The sequence below is a fragment of the Pleurodeles waltl genome, chromosome 6, assembly GCF_031143425.1.
Source record: "Pleurodeles waltl isolate 20211129_DDA chromosome 6, aPleWal1.hap1.20221129, whole genome shotgun sequence".
NCBI lineage: Eukaryota > Metazoa > Chordata > Amphibia > Caudata > Salamandridae > Pleurodeles > Pleurodeles waltl.
The window spans coordinates 85007684-85027522 of NC_090445.1; the positions used below are offsets into that span (position 1 = coordinate 85007684).

At 46.1% G+C, this 19839-nt stretch overlaps 1 protein-coding gene and 1 long non-coding RNA gene across 5 annotated transcripts in view; one reads left to right on the top strand and one right to left on the bottom strand.

Moving 5' to 3' along the window:
- The window catches only part of LOC138299253 (erythroid membrane-associated protein-like), a 347615-nt gene that overhangs the window by 297572 nt on the left and 30204 nt on the right, over positions 1–19839 (top strand). For all 4 annotated transcript variants that reach the window (XM_069237389.1, XM_069237387.1, XM_069237386.1 and 1 more), the window contains 3 exons: positions 6397–6504; positions 8011–8040; positions 16564–16587. In XM_069237389.1, coding sequence (XP_069093490.1) covers positions 6397–6504; positions 8011–8040; positions 16564–16587 — 162 coding nt within the window. The remainder of the gene's footprint in view (positions 1–6396; positions 6505–8010; positions 8041–16563; positions 16588–19839) is intronic.
- LOC138299255 (uncharacterized) overlaps positions 1–19839 on the bottom strand; it is a 223612-nt gene that overhangs the window by 42202 nt on the left and 161571 nt on the right. The gene's annotated exons all lie outside the window — the stretch shown is intronic.

A 19839-nucleotide genomic window follows, 5' to 3' on the forward strand; every position in this document is an offset into this window, starting at 1 on the left:
AGGCATGCCAGGATCCTACTAATGATCTTTTAGAATAGAGGTATCACAGCAAAGAAGTCTAAACCTCCTTGATTGTAGTGATTTGACGTACTTCGGGAGGCCGAAGGTTTCCCTTTCACAGCTTCTCGCTCTTCTCAAGTGTGACATGGAAGACTTTAATATACATGGCTCGCTCATGAATCCTATCTGACTGCACAGCCGACCAATGGGATTGGTTTACAGTGGGGGTTGCGCATGGGGGTGCATGCAGGACATAAAATAATACTTTGTGCCACTATTATTAACATGCTCCTCTGAACAGGAACTTCAGTAACCCCACTGGATTGAACCATGTGGGCCTCTTCAAATGGGTGCAGTTTAAGTCCTGTGGCACAGTAAGCATGGAACCTATATCTAGGTGTAATTGTCACACTGAGGAAGACAAAACATTGCTATTTGGAGTGCTTGAATTATTTTGAGCCAAAGGCAGTTACTGTTACTATGGCCACAATCTAGTCCCAGGTCAGTCTAGCAGTGTGTAGCCCCCTGTGGGCAGAGCCAGGCCTTCAACTGCATTTGCTCAGCCTTCTTTTTCACTCAGCACAGGGACTCTGTTAATCTGTTACTTGTTTCTGAAGTGAACACCGCAGAAGGTTCGGCAATCCTGCACTTAACCTCTGCACCTCCAAGCCTCTTGTATGCTCTCATTATGGGGAACAGAAATCATATGGGATGGACACTCGTATCTGCCCTTGGCCGTCAGGTCTTTTGTATGCCTTCCTGACTGTTTCTCTCCTTCCAAGCCTCGTAAGAATCAATAGTTAGAGGACTTTGTAATGACTAATAGGTCCTTGGTGAGCAAGGATACCTCTGCTCTGCCTACAAGCAGTGAGCAATGAATGAGTCCCCTGATTGCTCAGAATGGTTTGTGGTGCACAGGCCTTTAAAGATAGCCCTGACGATGGCCCCGTTTGATGGCCCAGCTCTTGAGCAGTCATCAGTTTATCAAATTAGGTAGTCAAAGAGGTTAAGTGGTACATTCACACCTCCACACTGGGATCTCACTACCTTTCCCGTGTTTCAGTTTATCGATGCTGCACCAATGAGAGCATTTCATTCATGGCATTGTGAAGCATCTGACTGTAGTTCCTACAGGATGAGTTTAAGCGAAAGGTGTCCTAGGGCCATCAATTCCTACAAAAGCAAAAACAACAGATGATGGACAGAATGCAGAGCAAATCAAACATTCACCCCCAGTCACAGATCTGGGTTTAATCCATCAGTTTTTTTGCTTGCTATGCCATTCCAGTTTGAACCCAGCCATATGCAAATCAGTCTTGACCCTGTTCCCCATGGGAACAGTCCAGCCCGAACTGCCAGGCCAGGTCCTCCCTGGACCAGAAAAAATCATCATGGAGCCAGTTTCAGGGTTTCACCCTTCATCAGCCAGGCTAACTTGAATGTGGTGGCATAGCAAGCACTGGACCATGTCTGGGCATACCCTTCCCACTTGTGCGACAAAAGCAAAAACAACAGATGATGGACGAAATGCAGAGCAAATCAAACATTCACCCCCAGTCACAGATCTGGGTTTAATCCATCAGTTTTTTTGCTTGCCATGCCATTCCAGTTTGGACCCAGCCATGTGAAAAATGCTTGTTTCCCGTCCAGGGAGGACCTGGCTTGGCAGTTCGGGCTGGACTGTTCCCATGAGGAACAGGGTCAAGACTGATTTGCATATGGCAGGGTCCAAACTGGGGTGGTGAGGTGAGCAAAAAAAAAACGATGGGTTAAATCCAGATCTTTGTAACTGGGAGTAAATGTTTGCATTGTTCAGCATTCCGTCCATCATCTGTTCTTTTTTGCATTTGTCGCCCAAAGTGAGGAGGGTATGCCCAGACATGGGTCCTGTGCTCACTGCGCCACTGTATTCAAGCTAGCCTAGATGATGAAGGGTGATAACCTGAAACCGGTCCTAGGATGCTTGTTTCTGGTCCAGGGAGGACCTGGCTTGGCAGTTTGGGCTAGACTGTTCCCATGAGGAACAGGGTCAAGACTGAGTTGCATATGGCTGGGTCCAAACTGGGGTGGCATGGTGAGCAAAAAAACTATGGATTAAACCCAGATCTTTGTGACTTGGGGTGAACGTTTGCATTGTTTTGCATTCCGTCCATCATCTGTTCTTTTTTTGCACAATTCATAAAAGGTGCAAACTACCAGTCTTCATTGGCCCATGCAGGTTTACCTGCCCAGTCATCCTATTTTTCACCCCCCAACAGGATGACCTCCTGCCTCTAAGTTATTGTAAACTCTGTCATTCCTTTCACATAAAAAACACTGTTTTTTGGTAGTGTTAGCCTAGCTAGTTAAAGGGAAGCAAATCAAAAGCACTCAGAATCCCTAAGGGTATCTCACTAACATAGGGAACTGGAGAGTGAGGGTGGCTCCACCCAGTAGATGCCTTAAGCTTGTTTGCGTTTGGAGACTTTGCATATCACTCTGCACTCAACATAGTGTTGTGGTGCTTCTTAGTTTTACATGTTTTTACTTAAATCTTGACTTCCAGTTTTAGTCTTGGTAACCTCGTTGCAAGTCTATGAGAGTAATCCAAACACACATTTCTTTTCTTTATCTTTGCTCGGTTGTTACCAGGGGTGTAACTACCATTGGTGCTGCAGTTGCAGTGCACCGGGTCCCTGAGCAAAGAGGGGCCCATTGGACCTTGCTAATTGCTGTATTTTACGACCCCAACAGCAGTCAAAGAGGCCATTTTCATTGCTTGCACCAGGGCCCATAGCATTCTTCCAACGCTACTGGTTGTCAGATGTTTTCTATACTCCCTTGTAAGGTGCCGTGGCAGCAGTCTGAGTGTCTGTATGTCAGTTTTGTTTTACATAATGATAAGGTAAGGGAACTACAAACACAAAACAAAATTTAAAGCTAGATGTAAACCACATTACGGCTTTTAGAGAACTCTGGAGTGGCCTAGTTATAGTGAACAGTCGACCCAATGCCTGCTCTGGAAATTAATTCACAGAAACATCTATTATTCATCAGGGAGTGCCTTCTTGGATTCTTCCGTTCTAGCTCCATGTTGTACAAGGTGTCCCTCTGGGCTTCTTATGTCTGTTTCCTTTAGATCTGTGATTTGCCTGGTGCATGCAGAGTATGAGGTTGATCCCCTACTTTAATTTAGGGGGGTGTCTGCCAGAGGATGTCTTTCTCCAAGGATGAGATTCAGTGAGTTTCATTTTCTGAGATCTGCAAAACAGTCACTTTGACTGAGAGAAGAGAACATTGAGTTCAGTACAAATGTATAATTGTAAGCCCCTTGTGACCGTACAATGGCTAGTCAGTTTGAATACGTTTATTGTCAATGCAATTTCAGGTGTGGAATTTATTTTTGGTCTTCTTACCAGGTTATATAACAAGCACTTATGAGTACTAATAGGAGGAGGAAGTTGGACCAACTTGCTACTTATCTGTTGATTTACACACCAACACTTGAAACAACTGAAACTCAAATGAAAGAGTAAACGCATCACAGACAAACAATTGACTTGGCCCAAGCCCAACGGGCCTGCCTGCAGCTTCAAAAAGCTACAAAAAGGCGATGCATCCTGCAGGACCAGCAACATCGCCAAAGCCCCAGAGGACTGCCTGCCTACCCAAGGGCCTAGATCTACCGAGGACAACGGCCCTGTCCTCAAAGAAACCTCCAAGAAGGACTCCAGAACCGCCTCAGATCCGCGAGTCCTGCCCACTCTGCAACCAACGCCCACGGCCCATGCCCAGGTGGCCCACCGGACCGGAGAGAGTCCCCAGGCGATTCTGACCCCGAGTCCATCCTGGGTTTACCCCTTCTGACCCACATGACACCTGCAGCCTAAATCCAGAGGACACCCCTGACCGCGACTGGCTCCGGTGAAGTTTTTCTGATGCCTAAAGGTACTCCTGCAGCCGCAGCCCCCTGGCCATGGGGAACCCAACCGACGGACCAGCAAGGTTCACTGGGCTCTTGACTTATCTGTCCAGCTATTGGTCTGCATCAGCCAACTCCGTGGACCAAGCCTGCAGCCTCTTTGAGACCCCCAGGGTCACCCCATTAAAAAGCATTGGGTGCCCAATGCTGTGTTTGCACCCTACACCCGGCCGACACTGTGCCTCTGAGGGTGTGTGTTTAGTGCTGACCTGTGGCCCCCCATTGCTAATCTAAACCCTCCAGGTCTGTGCCCTGAAGTTTGCGGATACTTACCTGCTAGCTGTTTCTTTCTGAGTGCCCCCAATCTCCATAGGATTACATTTGCCGCCCAACACCAACTTTGACCTCTGCACCCACCTGGCCCTGTGTGGCTGGTGGTGCACCCTTCCTAAGCTTTGCCCTGTGGACACCCTAACCCTGAAGCCTGGGTTCTTAAGTCGAGGTGTTGTTGTGTTGATACTTTTCCTCCCCTAGGACTGCATTGCTTTCAATGAAAATTGCACTGTGTCAACTTTTGAAATTGAAAAGTATTACTTATCTGAAAACCGTTTTAACTCTGATTTACAAACAAAGTGCATGTGATATTTGAAATTGATACACTCTTGAAACTGTACTTACCTTCAACTAAGATTCTTTTGGTTCTAGAAATATAGTAACAAAGTATATTTTTTGATACATAAATATTGGCCTGGAGTTAGTCATTGAGTTTGTGCCACATTTCTTGACTGTGTGTGTACAACAAATGCTTTGCACTACCCTCTGCTCAACCACACTACCACAAAAGAGAGCATTAGTATTATCTACTTTAGCCTCTGGAGATCCACTGGACTCTGTGCACACTATACCTTACTTTGGTATAGTATATACAGAGCCAGCTTCCTACAAGTACCTCCCAAGGTGATGGGGCTGTGGAATGGGTCAGAGCAAAAGGTCCAGGGATTGAACGGCCCTCTGCAAAACCCACTGCAGACTGCCGGCCCCAGTTGTGCAGGACTTATGGCCTGCACAATGGCAGGTGCCTGCAGGACTCTTGTATTTTTTAAAAACCATGCTTTTTGGTACCATGGTACCACATGATGTACTGCTGTGGGCACCTCTGCTACCACGATCCCGGTGTCCCAAAATAATATTTTTTTATTTAACTAAAGGGGTTAAATACATGGCTCTTGGGGTCAGGTTGTGCCTGCCCTGCCCTCTTATGGACCTTTTCGATAACAATTCAGGACTCTGCACAGAGTACCCCATTCCTGTAATGGTGGCCTCAGCATTTCTTCAGATCATTTGGTACTGTACTATCGATAGGAAAAAAAAACTCCATTGACCAGTCAGACAGCTGTATTTTTAAAATGTTGTGTTACCCCAGGACAAACCCTTCAGATATACCAAACTTTTTCTGAGCATTAACCCCTTCATACCCAACGTGAGCCCCTACTTAAACACTAATTTCGCAAAAACGGGGAACAGATTTACGCCAAATCTTAAAAAGCATGCTTTCTGAGTAAACATTTTGGCAAATTTGGTGTAATTTAATTTTTTCCGTATAAGAAAGCAACATTTCCTATGAGAATTAACATGTGAAGTCACGTTTTTGGGACCTCAATCTTTTTCTTGCCCCTCTCTTGACTGGTCGGCACAAAAGTTTCCATAAAGGAGCCAAAGTTGTCGGACTGTTATTTGTGCAAATTCATCAAATGGTGGCAAAGTTGTCAGTGAAAAAAACTCTTCATATTAAAACTTTCAACCTATACACTGTAGTTAGCACTTTGTAATTCATATAGGTTTACATACGTAATCTATATATTATTTTTCTTATATCACTGATTTATTGCTTGCCTAGTTATTTTATCACCGGTTTTGATTTTTCTTGTTCTTGTAAATGTTTTTGCGTTGCCTTTTACTCTATAATCAATACATTATTAAGAACAGAAACTATCATGTCTAATAAAGGCTACTGAATGCAGCGATACAATCTAGTGTACTAAAGTTCCACACTTCTGAATGTTAGAAAGACATACTTTTTTTAATTTTGAATAGTTTCCATCTTATGTTTACATATCGTTTGTTGTACGATTTTCATGCCAAAGCATTGATGGTTCGGCTTATGCTATGGTTCTTGGGGGCAAGCCTGACCATTGGCTCGGTTCTCCCTACTCATTTGCTGACTTGCCTCTAGATGCACTCTGGGTATAGTGGATGAATCAAATATTGGTGGTGGTGAACCACGATGGAGGGCTAGTGCATTGCTCACCTGCGTAGGATGGTCCGAAACCCAGTCATGTCCATTTAGATGATTTCCTCAGCCACAAACCCAGTATTCCCCTGGCCTCAACCTATCAGCCAAGAGTAATTCTGAGCCCAGATATCATGTTTTGTGCTCTTTGGGGTGTAAAAGTGATTACTAATGTGTTGTAAAATGTTTTTTTTTCACTTCACAGATCGCAGCTGCCCAAGGGTGAGCTGTGGATGGATTTATTTTTTTGGTATTCTCGCTGTACTTTTCGCCGTCGTCGTTACCTACTTCTGCACGAAGAAGTGTTATGAAGGTAAGAGGGGAATAGCCTCCGCCTTACCTTTAAGAGGCACAATAAAGTCCAACCTCTGCACCAGGTTGTTCCCAGGTCTCTCTAGGGGCAATATCTAAGGCAGACAGGGTGGAGTTCAACCTCTGTGCCCAGTCTTTCCTCATCCTTTCTAGGGGCCATCTCCAGAAGTCAGAGTGGATGTAGTTAAACCTCTGTGCCTATCAGGGGTCACTGCAACAAATCAGGTTGAAATTGTGTCTCTGTGTCCATTCATCCCTAGGCCTCTCTAAGGGCCACCTCAAGAATCATTTTTAGGCCTTTCTGGTAGGGGAGCTCATCCTATGTGCCAAATAATGCCTAGTCTTCTCTAAGGGTCATATCTAAGAGGCCGAGTGTAGTTCAGCCTCTGTGTCTATTCATTCCTAGGCTAGTCAGGGGGTCACTGCTACAAGACAGATTGGAGTTTGACTTCTGAGCCCATTCATTCCTACACCTTTCAAGATGTCACCTCTAAGAGACAGAGGGCCTGATTTATATTTCTTGGGTGATGGATAGCCCACTTGCCGAAATATAAATCCCATAGGATATAATGGGATTTAAATTTCCCCGAACAGGATATCTGTCAACGTTGTGATGGAGTAATCCATCCACCGAATTCTAAATCAGGCCCAGCTTGGAGTTCAGTATCTGTGGCTAGTCATCCTAGGACTCTCTAAGGGACACATCGAGGAAGCAGAGTAATTTTCCACCACGGTTACCCATTGAGGAAGAGTGGAGTTCATCCTCGGTGCTCTGTTAATCCGAGGCCTCTCTACTATTCACCTCTTGGAGGCAGAGTGAAGTTCAGACTCTGTGCCCAGTCAGTCCTAGGCCTCTTTACAGATCACAACTACGAGAGATGGAGGAGTTCACATTCAGTCCCCGTTTAGGCCTCTGTTGAGATCACCTTTCAGGATGAGAGTGGAGTTCAGCCTTCGTGTCACTTCAACTATTGTCTTGCTATAGACCAGTGCTTAATTTGTGGTTGTTGTTTCTGGTGCGGGGCACCGGCACTTATTTTTGATGGCTGCCACTTATTTTTCTGCCTCAAGCATTTACTGCGAGCAAAAGACACATATGGGAAGGCCAGAGGAAGAGAAAAACGAAAAACCATCACACTGGGAGAAAGCAGAAAGCTGCAAGAATGAGCTGAAGGGGCAGGGACTGGCTGTAAATGGATTGAAGACGTCCGAGATGGCTTCAGGATTACGCTGCCTCAGTATTCCGTGTTTGCACATTTAATTGCAGCAGCCGGGTGTTTAAGAGGAGAGCTTTTGGCGCCAGCATGTTTTTATTTACAAATTAAGCACTGTTATAGACAGTCCCTAGCAGTGAGAGGGGAATGCAACCTTTGTTCCCATTCAACCTCTCTAAGAATCACCTCTTGGTCCCTTGGGCTTTCCATTTGTAACCCTTCCACCACTTACACTGCCCCTTCTCCTTTGTTTAACTTCTTTTACTGACATAAATTTGTTTTTTTCTTTTTAGAAGCCGGAAGAGGAGGAGCAAAGGTGAAAGGTAAATTTATGGAATTATTATTACTCCCGCCCCCACAAATAAAAACACTTACATGGCTCCTTCCCTTCTTGTATATCTGTATTTTGCATGCCCCAATATTAACAGTCCTATAAAGACTTTGTAGTGGGTTTTGAGAGAGTGAGATATGTTTGGGGAGCAGAGCAGAGTGTGCTTGGAAAGAGATCAGATGTGAGATAGTGTGGTTTCTTTCTGGCCTTTCCATCCCTTTTCATATCTTAGTTTGATTTGCTCTACCTTTCTCCCTCTTTTCTCCCTCTTGGAGAACTGGGTTCTGCAATCATATTGGTCTTGAAGTGGCTTTGCTTGACTGTCATTGAGTAGATGAGGTGGGAGGACCTCATTAGGCTTCTTTTTGTGTGGTCGCCATGGTGGCGCTAATGATGGTGTCGGTGGAGGTGGTGGTAGTACCAGTAAAGGAGGTTGTAATGATAATATTTGTGGCGCTAATCATGGTGGCAGTAAAGCTGGTATGACTTGCACCGGAGTCCTAACAAAAACAGTCTAGTGTGGAAAAAAATGCAAAACAGGCATTGGCAAAGAGGTTTCAACTTTGGGACCTATTTGGATTTGCCAATGGTTAGTGATGCTGTGCAGCATGGCTAAAAAGGAAAACAAATAAAAAAAAGGTGGTATGATGCCGCTGCTCTAGTTGTGGATTGGTAAATTTAACGAAAATGGGTGAGTGAGCAATGGAGAAAGATGGTAGAAGCAACACAGGGAGCGGGTGGGGGAAGCATCAAGGAGGGCGGAGTCGCAGCAGCTTGGAGGGAGGTGGGAGAAGTACACAACACGGGCAAGAGGCAGCAATATGGGGAGAGGGGAGGACGTAAGCATATGGGCAAGAGCGAGTGTAACGAGGTATAAGGGAAGCTTAATGGCGAGAAAGCAATGGGGAAGAAGCATATAAGTGGAAGCAGAATACAGATTGGGGTGAGGGAGAAGCATACGGGTGAGAGCAACATGAAATGGAGTGGTGTGGCTATGGTCGTGGTAAGGTTGGGTGGTGGTGAGAGTGATAGCGGTATGGTTCTGGCTAGGGTAGTTAAGCTGGTGGTGGTTAGGATGGTGATTGTGGATGTTAGGGTAGGGTGGTGGTGGGTAGGGTATGGTGATGCTAGTGGGGAGGGTGGTGGTCATTAGGGTGGAAGTGGTTATGGTAGATTGGTGATTCGGCTAGGTAGTGGTGCTTAGGTATGGTGGTGGTGATTAGGGTGGTGGTAGGGTGGTGGTGGTTTTTAGGGTATGGCGGTGGTTAGGGTGGAGTAACATAGGGGGGTATTGAAGCAGACACATCCAACCTCCTGAAGCTCTGGCTGGACTCAAGGAGTCTAATAAGCCGTCATTGAGACTTTAAGGGCAGCCACTCATTTGCCCATGCCTTGCATTCCTTTGGTGGGTGAACAGATGTTAGGGCTCGGACTGACCAGATGACCAGGCTTTAAGAACAGCCGTCTGGTCACACTGTGGCTTATGAAATAGATTCTGTTCAGCCTTGGAGGAGCCAGGAACTCTGGCCTGTTTTCTGAGAGCCAGAGTTGGGCCTCATGCAAGGTCTGTATATGAGCTTCACAGAGCCCTTGTCCAGAGTCCAGGTGCACCTTTTCACACCGGTGAAGAAGGAGAGCGCTCCTTGTACCTGCAGGAACCTGTCCTGGTCACTTAGTAACACCAGACGCCATAAAATGGGGCCCAAGGATAGCTGGACATCTGACCCAGAGCACATTCAGAGCTTCTGAACTGACACAAGTAGGGAAAAACTCCCCAGGCCTGTGGAACCCCGTCCTGAGTCCTTTGGGACATGGTGTTCTGGAGAATGGAGCCCGGAGCCGGAGATTCCATGCCTGGGCTAAATGGAGCTCTAACCAGGGGACCAGTCACACCTTCTGAACGCAGGTAAGCAAGGTAGATCTCCCCAGGCCTGCTGGACCCCGTCTCATACTTTGAGACATGGTGGGCTGGAGAATGTAGCCCAGGACTATGAGCTTCCACAAGTCTTTCTGCTAGAGCCGGGACTGGTCAGAGCTTCTTAACCCAGCCAAGCACGGGAGGGCCTGTGGGACACCTTCCCGGGCACTCTGGGACATAGAGGGCGGGAGAAGCATCCTCCTAGAAGAAGCCGGAGCTCTGACCTTAGGCCTGGTCAGAGTATCTGAACCAAGCTAGGCAGGAGAAACACCTAATTTCCTGCTGGACAATTTTCCTGTCCACTTTGTGAGGTGACGGGCTGGAGAACGGGGTCTGGGCTGCCACACCAGGATCAGCTGGAGCTCTGACCAATGGCCAGTGGGACCCTTTCCCGGGCACTTTAAGAAATGGTGGGCCAGAGAACAGGGTCCAGGGCTTCTGGGGCAGCTGTAGCTCTGACCTGGTCAAAGCTTTTTAACCCAGCCAAGCAGGGAAGGTCTCCTCAGCCTGAAGGACCCTGTCCTGATCTCGAAATGACACTGTGGGCGGGAGGCTTCCACCCCAGGGCCAGCTAGAGATCTGACCAGGGGCCTGGCAGGGAAAACATCTTGGTTCCTGCGAGACCCTGTCTTGGGCATTTTGAGACAAATGGACTGGGAAATGAGGTCCAGGGCTTCCACCACTGGGCCACCTGGAGTCCTGACCTGGGGACCAGTCACATCTTCTTAACCCAGTCAAACAGTGGCAACCTCGCCGGTCCTGTGCTCTAAGTTAATGGGCGGGCGGAGAATGGAGCCCAGGGAGGGGACTTTCATCCTCTGGCCTGCTGGAGTGCAAACACTGGGCCCAATGAGAGCTTCTTAACCCAGCCAAGTAGGGCTTGCAGAATGCCATTCTGGGCACTTTGGGACACGCTAAGTCAAGAATGCAAAAACAACAAGATGATGGATAATATGCCTGAACTAATCTCAGCCACTGGCAATCACTCAGGCCTCATCCCAATCCTTCATTTTTTGACAATCATGCCATATGCAAATCAGTCTTAACCTTGCTCCTCATGGGCCTGATCTGTCAGGACTGGTTTCACCCTTGTAGTGGGCTTTTTAACTGTGTAAAGCGTGTTTCCAGTGGCACAATGGGCCAAGAATGGAGCCCATTGCCGGTGGCACCTATGCACTCATGTGAGCTTCTTAACCCAATTGAGAATGGGAGTCCTCCCCATGTATGAGGGAACCCATCATGGGCACTTTGGGGGCACAGCAGGCTGGAGTAAAAGGCCCATGTTTAGGGGCTTCCACCCCCGGGCATCTGAAACTCTGACCCAGGGACCAGTAAAAGTTTATTTACCTAGACAAGCAGGGGAGACCTCCTTGAGTCTGCCGAACCCCATCCCGGGTTGGCGAATGGAGCACAGGGCCAAGGGCCTTCCACTTTCAGGCCAGTTAGAGCTCTGATCCGAGGCCAAGTCAGATCTTATGAGCCCAGACAAGCAGAGGAGACCTCCCTAGGCCTGCAGAAGCCCGTCCTGGGCACTTTGGACAAATAGCAGGCTGGAGAATGGGGTTTTCACCCCCGGGCCAGCTAGATTTCTGAACCCAAGGACCAGTCAGATATTCCGAACCTGGACAAGCAGGGGAGACTTCTGTGGGCCTTCGGTGGGCCTTCTGTGACCCTGTCCTGGGCCCCTTGGCACATGACCGGCAGTGAATGGAGCCCCGGGCCAGGAGCTTCCACCCCCGGGCCAGCTGGAGTACGTACCTGGGGCCCAGTCAAAACTACTGACCAAAAAGACAAGCAGGGCAGACATCACCACGCCTACGTCCCAAACACTTTGGGACATGGAGGGCCGAAGAATGAAGCTTAAAATCAAGGGGCTTCCACACCCGGGACAGCCTGAGTTCTGACTGAAGCCCCTGGCTGGGTGCTTCCACACTGAGGTCAGCTGGAGCTCTTACCTGGGGACCGGGTGGAGCTTCTTAACCCAGTCAAGCAGGGTAGACTTCCCTGGGCCTGCAGGACCTCATCCTGAGCACTTTGGGATTCAGCAGGCTGGAGAACAGGAGCCAGGGCCTTCCATCTCAGGCCAACAGGAGTTCTGGTCCAGGGCTCGGTTAGAGCTTTTTAACCAAACCAAGCAGAGGATTCTCTCTGGGCCTGCAGAACCCCGTCCCAGGCACTCTGGGGCATGACAGGCTGGAAAACAGGACCCAGGGCAATTGACTTCCACCCCAGGCTAGTTCGAGTGCTGACCCAGGGACGGGTCAGTGATTCCTAACCCAGCCAAGAAGAAGAGCTCTCCTAGCACCTACAGGACCTCATCCAGGCACTTTGGGACACAGCAGGCTGGAGAACAGGGCCACAGCCTTCTACCACAGTAGCTCTGACATCGGGCCCGGTCACAACTTTTTAACCCAGCCAAGCAGGTGAGTACTTACCGGGCTAGCGGAACCGCGGCTGGACTCATAAGTGACAGTGTGGGTGGGAGAAGTGAGTGCAGGGCCAGAGATGTCAACCTCAGGGCCATCTGGAGCTCTGATCTGGGCCCCCTCAGAGATTCTTAACCCAACCAAGACAGGAAGACATCATGGTACCTGCAGGACCCCGTCCTAGACACTTTGCAACATGGTGGTGCAGAGAATACAGCCTAGAAAAGGGGCTTCCATCCCAAGAAAAGCTGAAGCTCTGACCTGGGGACAGGTCTGAGCTTGTTAACCCTGCCAAGCAGGACTGATCAGACCTTAACCCAGCTAAAATATTTAGGACATTTGCCCTATCCCCCATTCTAAAATGGATGTAGGGTCATCTTACAACCAGGTTTCTATAATAGATGCTCTGAATAAATAGGACTGTAATGGGGCACTGGTGCTATATAGTAGACCTCACGTTCAACTGCATGGTGTTCAAACAAGCCTTGCTGTTTTTCTTCACATATGACAAAGAGGACACTTCCTGAACTGAAGCTATGCGATATGTGGTCAGCTTCCAGCACCTAAATGATATCTGACTGTAACTGTACATTCAAGTAAATTACAGAAAGTAGAGGTTAGGTAATATAAATTATTTATGATCATTACTTGGAGTAGAGGTGTAAAACTACTCAGTCATCTTATAGGTAGGAGTAGTGAATCAAGGACACGTACCGGCAGGTTTGCCATGGTCCCCCCAGCAGCGTGACTGATGTGCTGCATCATGCAGCTGATTTTAATTATGTAAAAAAAAAAAAAAAAACAATGGTTCTCGTGGGACTTATTTGAAACCTTCACAAATAGACTTTTACCTGAAAGAGTGTAATCACGAGAAAAAACAATACTGGTGCAGTGGTCATAAAGTTAAACCACAGTGACAAAATTTTAATCAAACTACAATGGGGCTTACTTACAAGGCCATTGCACCACCGCAGCATCATTTGTTTTACGCTGTGGTGGTGCAAAAACAACTCCAAATCTACAAAGTGACGCTAGAGGCCTCTAGCATCACTTTTCACCCGTGGGTGCCAGCATTCTGCAATGATATGCAAGGTGGGCGTTCCCGGTCAAAAAGCTACGCAGAACTGATGCAGTGAAATGTACAACATTTCATTGTGTCGTTCTGCGACTTTACTGTGTTAAAAATTTAACGCCTGCTTAGAGCAGACGTTAAACTGACGCAGGGCTTTTTCGTATGTGACTCTTCCTCGCATTGCGGGAGTAGCGTAATTTTTTTGACACTAGTCCAGCAATGTGTCAGGTTAGTGCCAACAGATGAGTCAGAATTTCTGACGCATCTGCGAAAACGTGTGCCATGGAGCTCTGTGTTATGAAATGTAGTGCATCCATGGCATCGTTAAGGAATCGTTAGGCAGCGCAAGAAATCTGACGCATCAGAGCCGATGTTTCAGTTTCTTGTAAATGAGGCCCAATGTGTTAATGTATGAGTATACATCTTCTCAAAAAAAGGGCGAGACTAAACCAAAGAGCTGTGAGATTTTACTGTTTCAACTGCAGTTTCAGGTGCTGTAGCCAGTGACGAAGTGCCTAGCTCTGTCTATGACGTTTCTACAATATACGTTAGAGGATGGTCATCATCAGGTTAAGGATACTTTTAAGAGTGCTATGGTGTCTGTGGGAAACAAAAAGGGGCAGAGCTGATTAGAAGGATGAAACTAAGTAAAAGATTAGAAGGGAAATACTGAGATATACTTACTACACAAAAAAACAGTAATGAGATACATGCAGGTGATGTCCCAGATATTAATATTATAGGACAGACCAATTGCACTAGCATGACTAGGCTGTTTAAGAGTGACACACAGACAATACCATACAATAAAATGCATTTTTAGAGTTCACAGCTACCTCCGAGGAGGCATCCCGGCACTAGCGGAAGGTCACCTCCAAGGAGCCTAGCAGAAGAGAAACTTGAAGAATTGAAAGATTTGACTTGGTTGGATCGTAATGATCTCTTCTGGGCGTAGGGTTTGAAGCAGAGCATGAAATAGAGGGGGGCTTTGTGGTAGTATGCCCTAAAATCAAAGAGAAGTGCCTTGAAACAGATCCTTCTTTACACTGGAAGCCAGTGTAGATGCTGTAAATGGCCTGACACTGCGGCCCGGGGAGGGGATCTTCAGAATTAGCCCAGCAGCAGCGTTCTGGATGATTTGAAAAGGCTTTACCAGAAAAGCAGGCAGGCAGGCCTAAATACAAGCTGCTGGTGTAATCCAAGGCGTGGGCAATTGTCTTGTAAGACTCCACAGGAATAAGATGTAGCATCCTTCTTAAGGATTTAAGAGTGAAGAAGCGGGTGGCAGATAGTGCTTTGATTTGGGGCTCAAAAGTAAGGTTGGAGCCAAACTTCAGCCCAAGATTTCTTACCACTGGTGTCAGAAAGGGGGGAATGGGTTTTAGTGACAAAAAAAGGAATCTCAGTCTTCTCTGAGTTAAGCTTTAAGTGGCTTACATTCATCCAGTCGATAAAAGAATCCTGGCTAGTGCAAGGCATTTTCCTGATAGGCCAAGGGGCGCTTGGTATCAACCACGTAGGAGACAATTCTCACTCCCCACGATTCAACTAGCTTTGCCACTGGATCCAGATATATATTAAAAAGAGTGCGTCTGAGAGCTGAGCCCTGGGGGACTTCACACTCTATTAGTTTAGCCATAGAGGTAGAAGTTAGAAGGTGGACAGCCTGGAGTTGTTCATTAATGAAGGATTTTAACTATCCCAGGGCTTGGTCTCTAATACCGATCATTTCAAGTCTCTCAAGCAAAATGGTGTGAGAGACCGTATCGTATGCCGAGCAGAGATCAAGAAGCATAGCCAAAACCAAAGTGCTTGAATCCAGATTTTCTTTAATATATTCTGAGACCTCAGACTCACATTCCGGAACCCTGGGTCTTATTGTCTAAAAAATTCAAAATAAATGTTCTGATTGAGTAGAGGATTGAGTTATGAAATCTAAAATTATGCAACTTAAAACTTACTTGAGTCAAACATATGATATTTCTGTTCTCTGTAAACTTAAAGATGTAAATAAGACCCTCATTAGCCATTGTTTCTTTTCTCTATGACTTAACCGAAGTTCACTTGGCATAACGAGTTTCCATTGTTTTATAAGGTGCTGAATTTAATTAAGCCTCAGCTGCCTCACCACATTGCCAGTAATACAACAACTAGACCACTTACCAGCCAGAATGGCAACTATTGGATGGCATGCAAAGGTGCACTACAAAGATGGCCGACTATTGATGTGTGTCACTTTACAGATGAAAAGTGCCTTACTGGGCAAGACCCACAGAGCAAAGCAGTCACACAGCCAGCAACAAACCCCCCTTCAGCTGTCAGTCATCATTATGAACATGTACCTTCTAACCAGTGGAGCAGTCAAATGTAAGAATGACAAGTAGAGAAGAAACGCATAGCAAAGCAACTGACATAAACACAGCCCATGTGTGTTAATAGCAAAAAATAAAGGAATAAATTGATGCTACTGGGAAAATAAACTTAGTGTAGAACAAAGTAATCTCAAATACGAATTGAAGAAAGAAAACAGTAGTGTGCCACTCCACGATACCTAAAATGTCAAGTGGACTTGTACACACGTATTATATTGAAGTTTATGTAGTACTGTCCATAGCCCTTACAGTACCTAAATTACTAAAAAAAAAAAATGAAATAAATTGCAACTGCACCATTATCTCCCACTGCCTGATGTGGTAAAAATGAGTAATGTGAAAGTGTGAGGCAAATGGGTTAAACCCAATATACCATTGGTGCCATACCAAAGTTGTCCAGGACAAAACATGATCATTGGTGCCAAAACAATGATGAAGGGAAATAGCTGGGTCCGGAAAGACCCTGCAGGAGTGAGAGAAAAAGGCAGGGAATGTCTAGTAGTGGATTTAAGAGGCATGAGGTGGAATCAAGACTATCCGGCCTTGGTATACAGCAACCCTGACCTGGCATAGTGTGGGCTACGAGCTTCTGAGTAAAACTCTCTGGGCCCGGCACTTATCCTTTCACAAATGAAACACTTCCTAAAGTTTTTTTTCCTTCTTTTTTTTTCTTTTCTCTCTCTCTCTCTCTCTCTCTTTTTTTCTTTCTTTCTTTTTCCCTGTACAGGAGAGCACGAACTACTCCAAGCAGGTGAGTCTGTTGAACTGAGTGGCAAATGCTGATTCATAAAAGATCTTGTACACCTAAATGTAACTTAGGATGTGAACTTTAGACAGCAGCCGAGTCACAGAATCAAAATTAGTGGACATTTAGAACTGTAAAGTACACTTAAATTGGAAGTAAAGTCTGTGAGGTAAATTGTTCACTATGCTAAGTATATGGTTGTGAATGGGAATATCAGTGTTCGAGGTCAGGCGGCCTTCTCAAATGCTGGCAGTGCTTAATTTGAGCTAGTGTTTGTCAGTGCTCAGCAACTCCACTTAATTCTCAACACTGGCAATTTTAACATCCCACCACATGGTGGCGGTGCTCATCTAAGGCAAGCCTGTCAACAGAGTATTTAATTATTCAGTATACAATAAGAAGTACTAACATCAGGTTTCTAGGCAATGCTTTTAGCTTTTTATGGCCTGGAATAGTTTTAATTGTCACGGCTAGAGGTCTGAGATGTTTAGTAGTTGTGTTGGTATTGATGGTGGCAATGCTGGCAGGGACAATGAGTGGTGCAACCTAAAGTGGTCTCCTGAAAAGGGCCCTGGCACTTACTTTTTCACAAAGTAAGCACCGAAAGCTAGTAACATCCACAAACTTGTATGTTTATGGACTTCTGGTTGCAGCTGATCCTGTGGAGGACCACGTTTCTGGTCCGGTAGTCGAGAGTCTTCTTGACTACGCTAGTGGCAGGCGCACTCTTGCGGGCAGCCTTGGAAGCCATCTGTTTGTGACGCAGTTTCCTACCAGTAGACTTGCGGGCATGGGCAGTTTCTGCATTAGGGCTTTGGGGGCCATGCCCCTCCAATTTTGTGACCTATAAAATGTTTCCCTTAATCTTACTTAAAGAGGGCTTGCTGCCTCATCCTTCATCCGTACCAAGCATCATCAGAAAGTTCAGCCAAGCATGTATCAGAATCTCTCCCTTAGGGCTTATCGTTTTACAACCCTTGATTATCAAAGGAAAGGCTCTGCAGGAGTGACAACATCATGTCGAGAAAATCCTTTCTCACAGGGCTGTGTACGTTCAATCCCTATGTAATAGAGTTATCAGCCATGTCACTCGTACAGTCTGAGACATCCTTTTGCAGCAGTCCATTAGAGTGACTGAGTGTGCATGGGACGTACGTCTGGGCTTACCCGCCCCACTTGACATGACACATGACACATGACAGGGTAATGAATACATCAAAATGACTCCCAACCCATGATAGACATCTTCCATGGTGTGGGGGTCATTAGTTTTTGTATTTTCAAAAACAGAGTCCTACTTTGGGATTTTGATTTTGAAAGTTTGGCAGAGGGTTCTATCATTTTGACAATACCGTCCTTCGAACTTTTGATACATTGACAAGAACCACTCCCATGGCGATTCCTACCAATGTTAAGAGATGTCCGCTGGGCTGGGAGACATCCCTAAATATGAGGACCTTAGTATGGTGGGAGTAAAGTACTCTCCTGCACACACAAATTTACCTCTGTCCACATAAGTCTAAAGCAGGTCCTTAGCCCTTTGAGTCCCAATCCCACACAAAAGTCAATTTCTAAGGTCCCCCAAGACCTCAAATGAAACACTTAGACATTCACAAGAGCACAACAGCAGAGCCCAGCCCATGTTCAGTTGCCACTGGCCAGTTGCAGGAAAGGCCTATAGTAGCTTGTTGTATCCCTGCAGTTTGAGCAGGAGGTCAGCCTTATGACCCTTGGAGTCCATTTCTTTGTCCTGGGCACAAGGCAGAGAAGGTCCAGTCCTTCAGGACTCCTCTCTCCTGTCATGTACAGCAGGTCCAGTCCTCTCATGTTCTTCCTCAGGTTGAGCAGTGCTCTGAAATGGGTACCTTGAAATGCCACATTTATGCCTGGCATGAGCGTGAGGGTCCAGATGACTCCTAGGCTCACCTTAATCAATGGGGTAAAAGTTCCTGGGGACACCATTACAGACTTTGTGCATTTTCAAAATGGCAAAAGCCTGCATCCACACTAAACTTGGGCTCAGAGGACCGGAGATGTGTGTGGGGAGTACTGTGGTACTCCTAGTTTCCTCCCACATGTAACACCAAAATCTAATTTGAAGCCGCCACTGAACCCCAATAAACCTTGAGACAGACGTGTGGTAGGACTAAAGCAGAGTTTTCTAGTAAGCAGGCAGTAGACCGTTGAGGACTGTCTTGGCATCCTGTGCTGTGTCTGCTACTTATGACTCCAGGGTTACATGAAAACCCAGCAGACCTGTCAATCAGGATCTGCCACTGTACTGTCAAAAAGATGCTCACAGCACCCACAGTTCTGCTGAACTCAAAGGAATCTTCCCTGCCCATTCAGACCGATCTGCCAATCACTATGACCTATTATGTAGCTCCTAGGAGGAATTTCAAACCTCATTCACACCAATTGAACTGCTAATTACTGGCTGAGAAAGTTGGAGAGTAAAAGCAAATTAGCCTCCTTTAATTTCAGCCAAGGAAAAGGTAACTTTCTAAAAGGTTTTTTTTTCCATAATGTTTATTAAAACATAGACTTCACCATTGAACTGGATTTTTAATAACAATTGAATTATTTTTCTTGATAGTCCAATTCCTGAGATGCAGTATTAGGACTGTAATCTGTACTCTGGTTTTCTAGATAGGACAGTTAGACCTTTCGCAGTAAAAATAACTTTTAGAAGGAAGTCACTACAATAACGTTACCATTAAATATGTATCTGTCCTACTTGTAAATACCATGCCCCCTGCCTTGTGTGATAAGGGCATACATAGGGATTGCTTATTAGATTGCTTATTCATATTTAAACAGGAGGGTTTGTCCTGTCAAAAGGGTCTTTTCTGACAGATTCAGAGGGTCATAGAACAGACAATGCCACTGCAGAGGTGGCAAACTGCCCACACTCTATTGCCTGAGCAGGGAAGCCCATCAAAGGATTTATTAGTCTTCTCTAACTCTTGGTTGGGGGGTGTCCTGTGTAGGACATCTGCCTTTCCTGTATGGTCATCCTGTATTTTACAGCTTTTTCTGCATTCTATATTTTTACTGGTGTGGAAGTCTGTACACTTTAACCTTGCTAACTATTAAAGTGCCTCTGCTCTCCTTTAAACATAATCATGTTGGCACGTTCCTAATTGATTTATTTAAATCATCTATTGGCCCCTAGTATGGGGCATAAAATGTACCCAGGGCCTGTAAGTTAAATGTCACTAGTGTACAGGAGAAATTACTGTGCCATTCACTACAGTG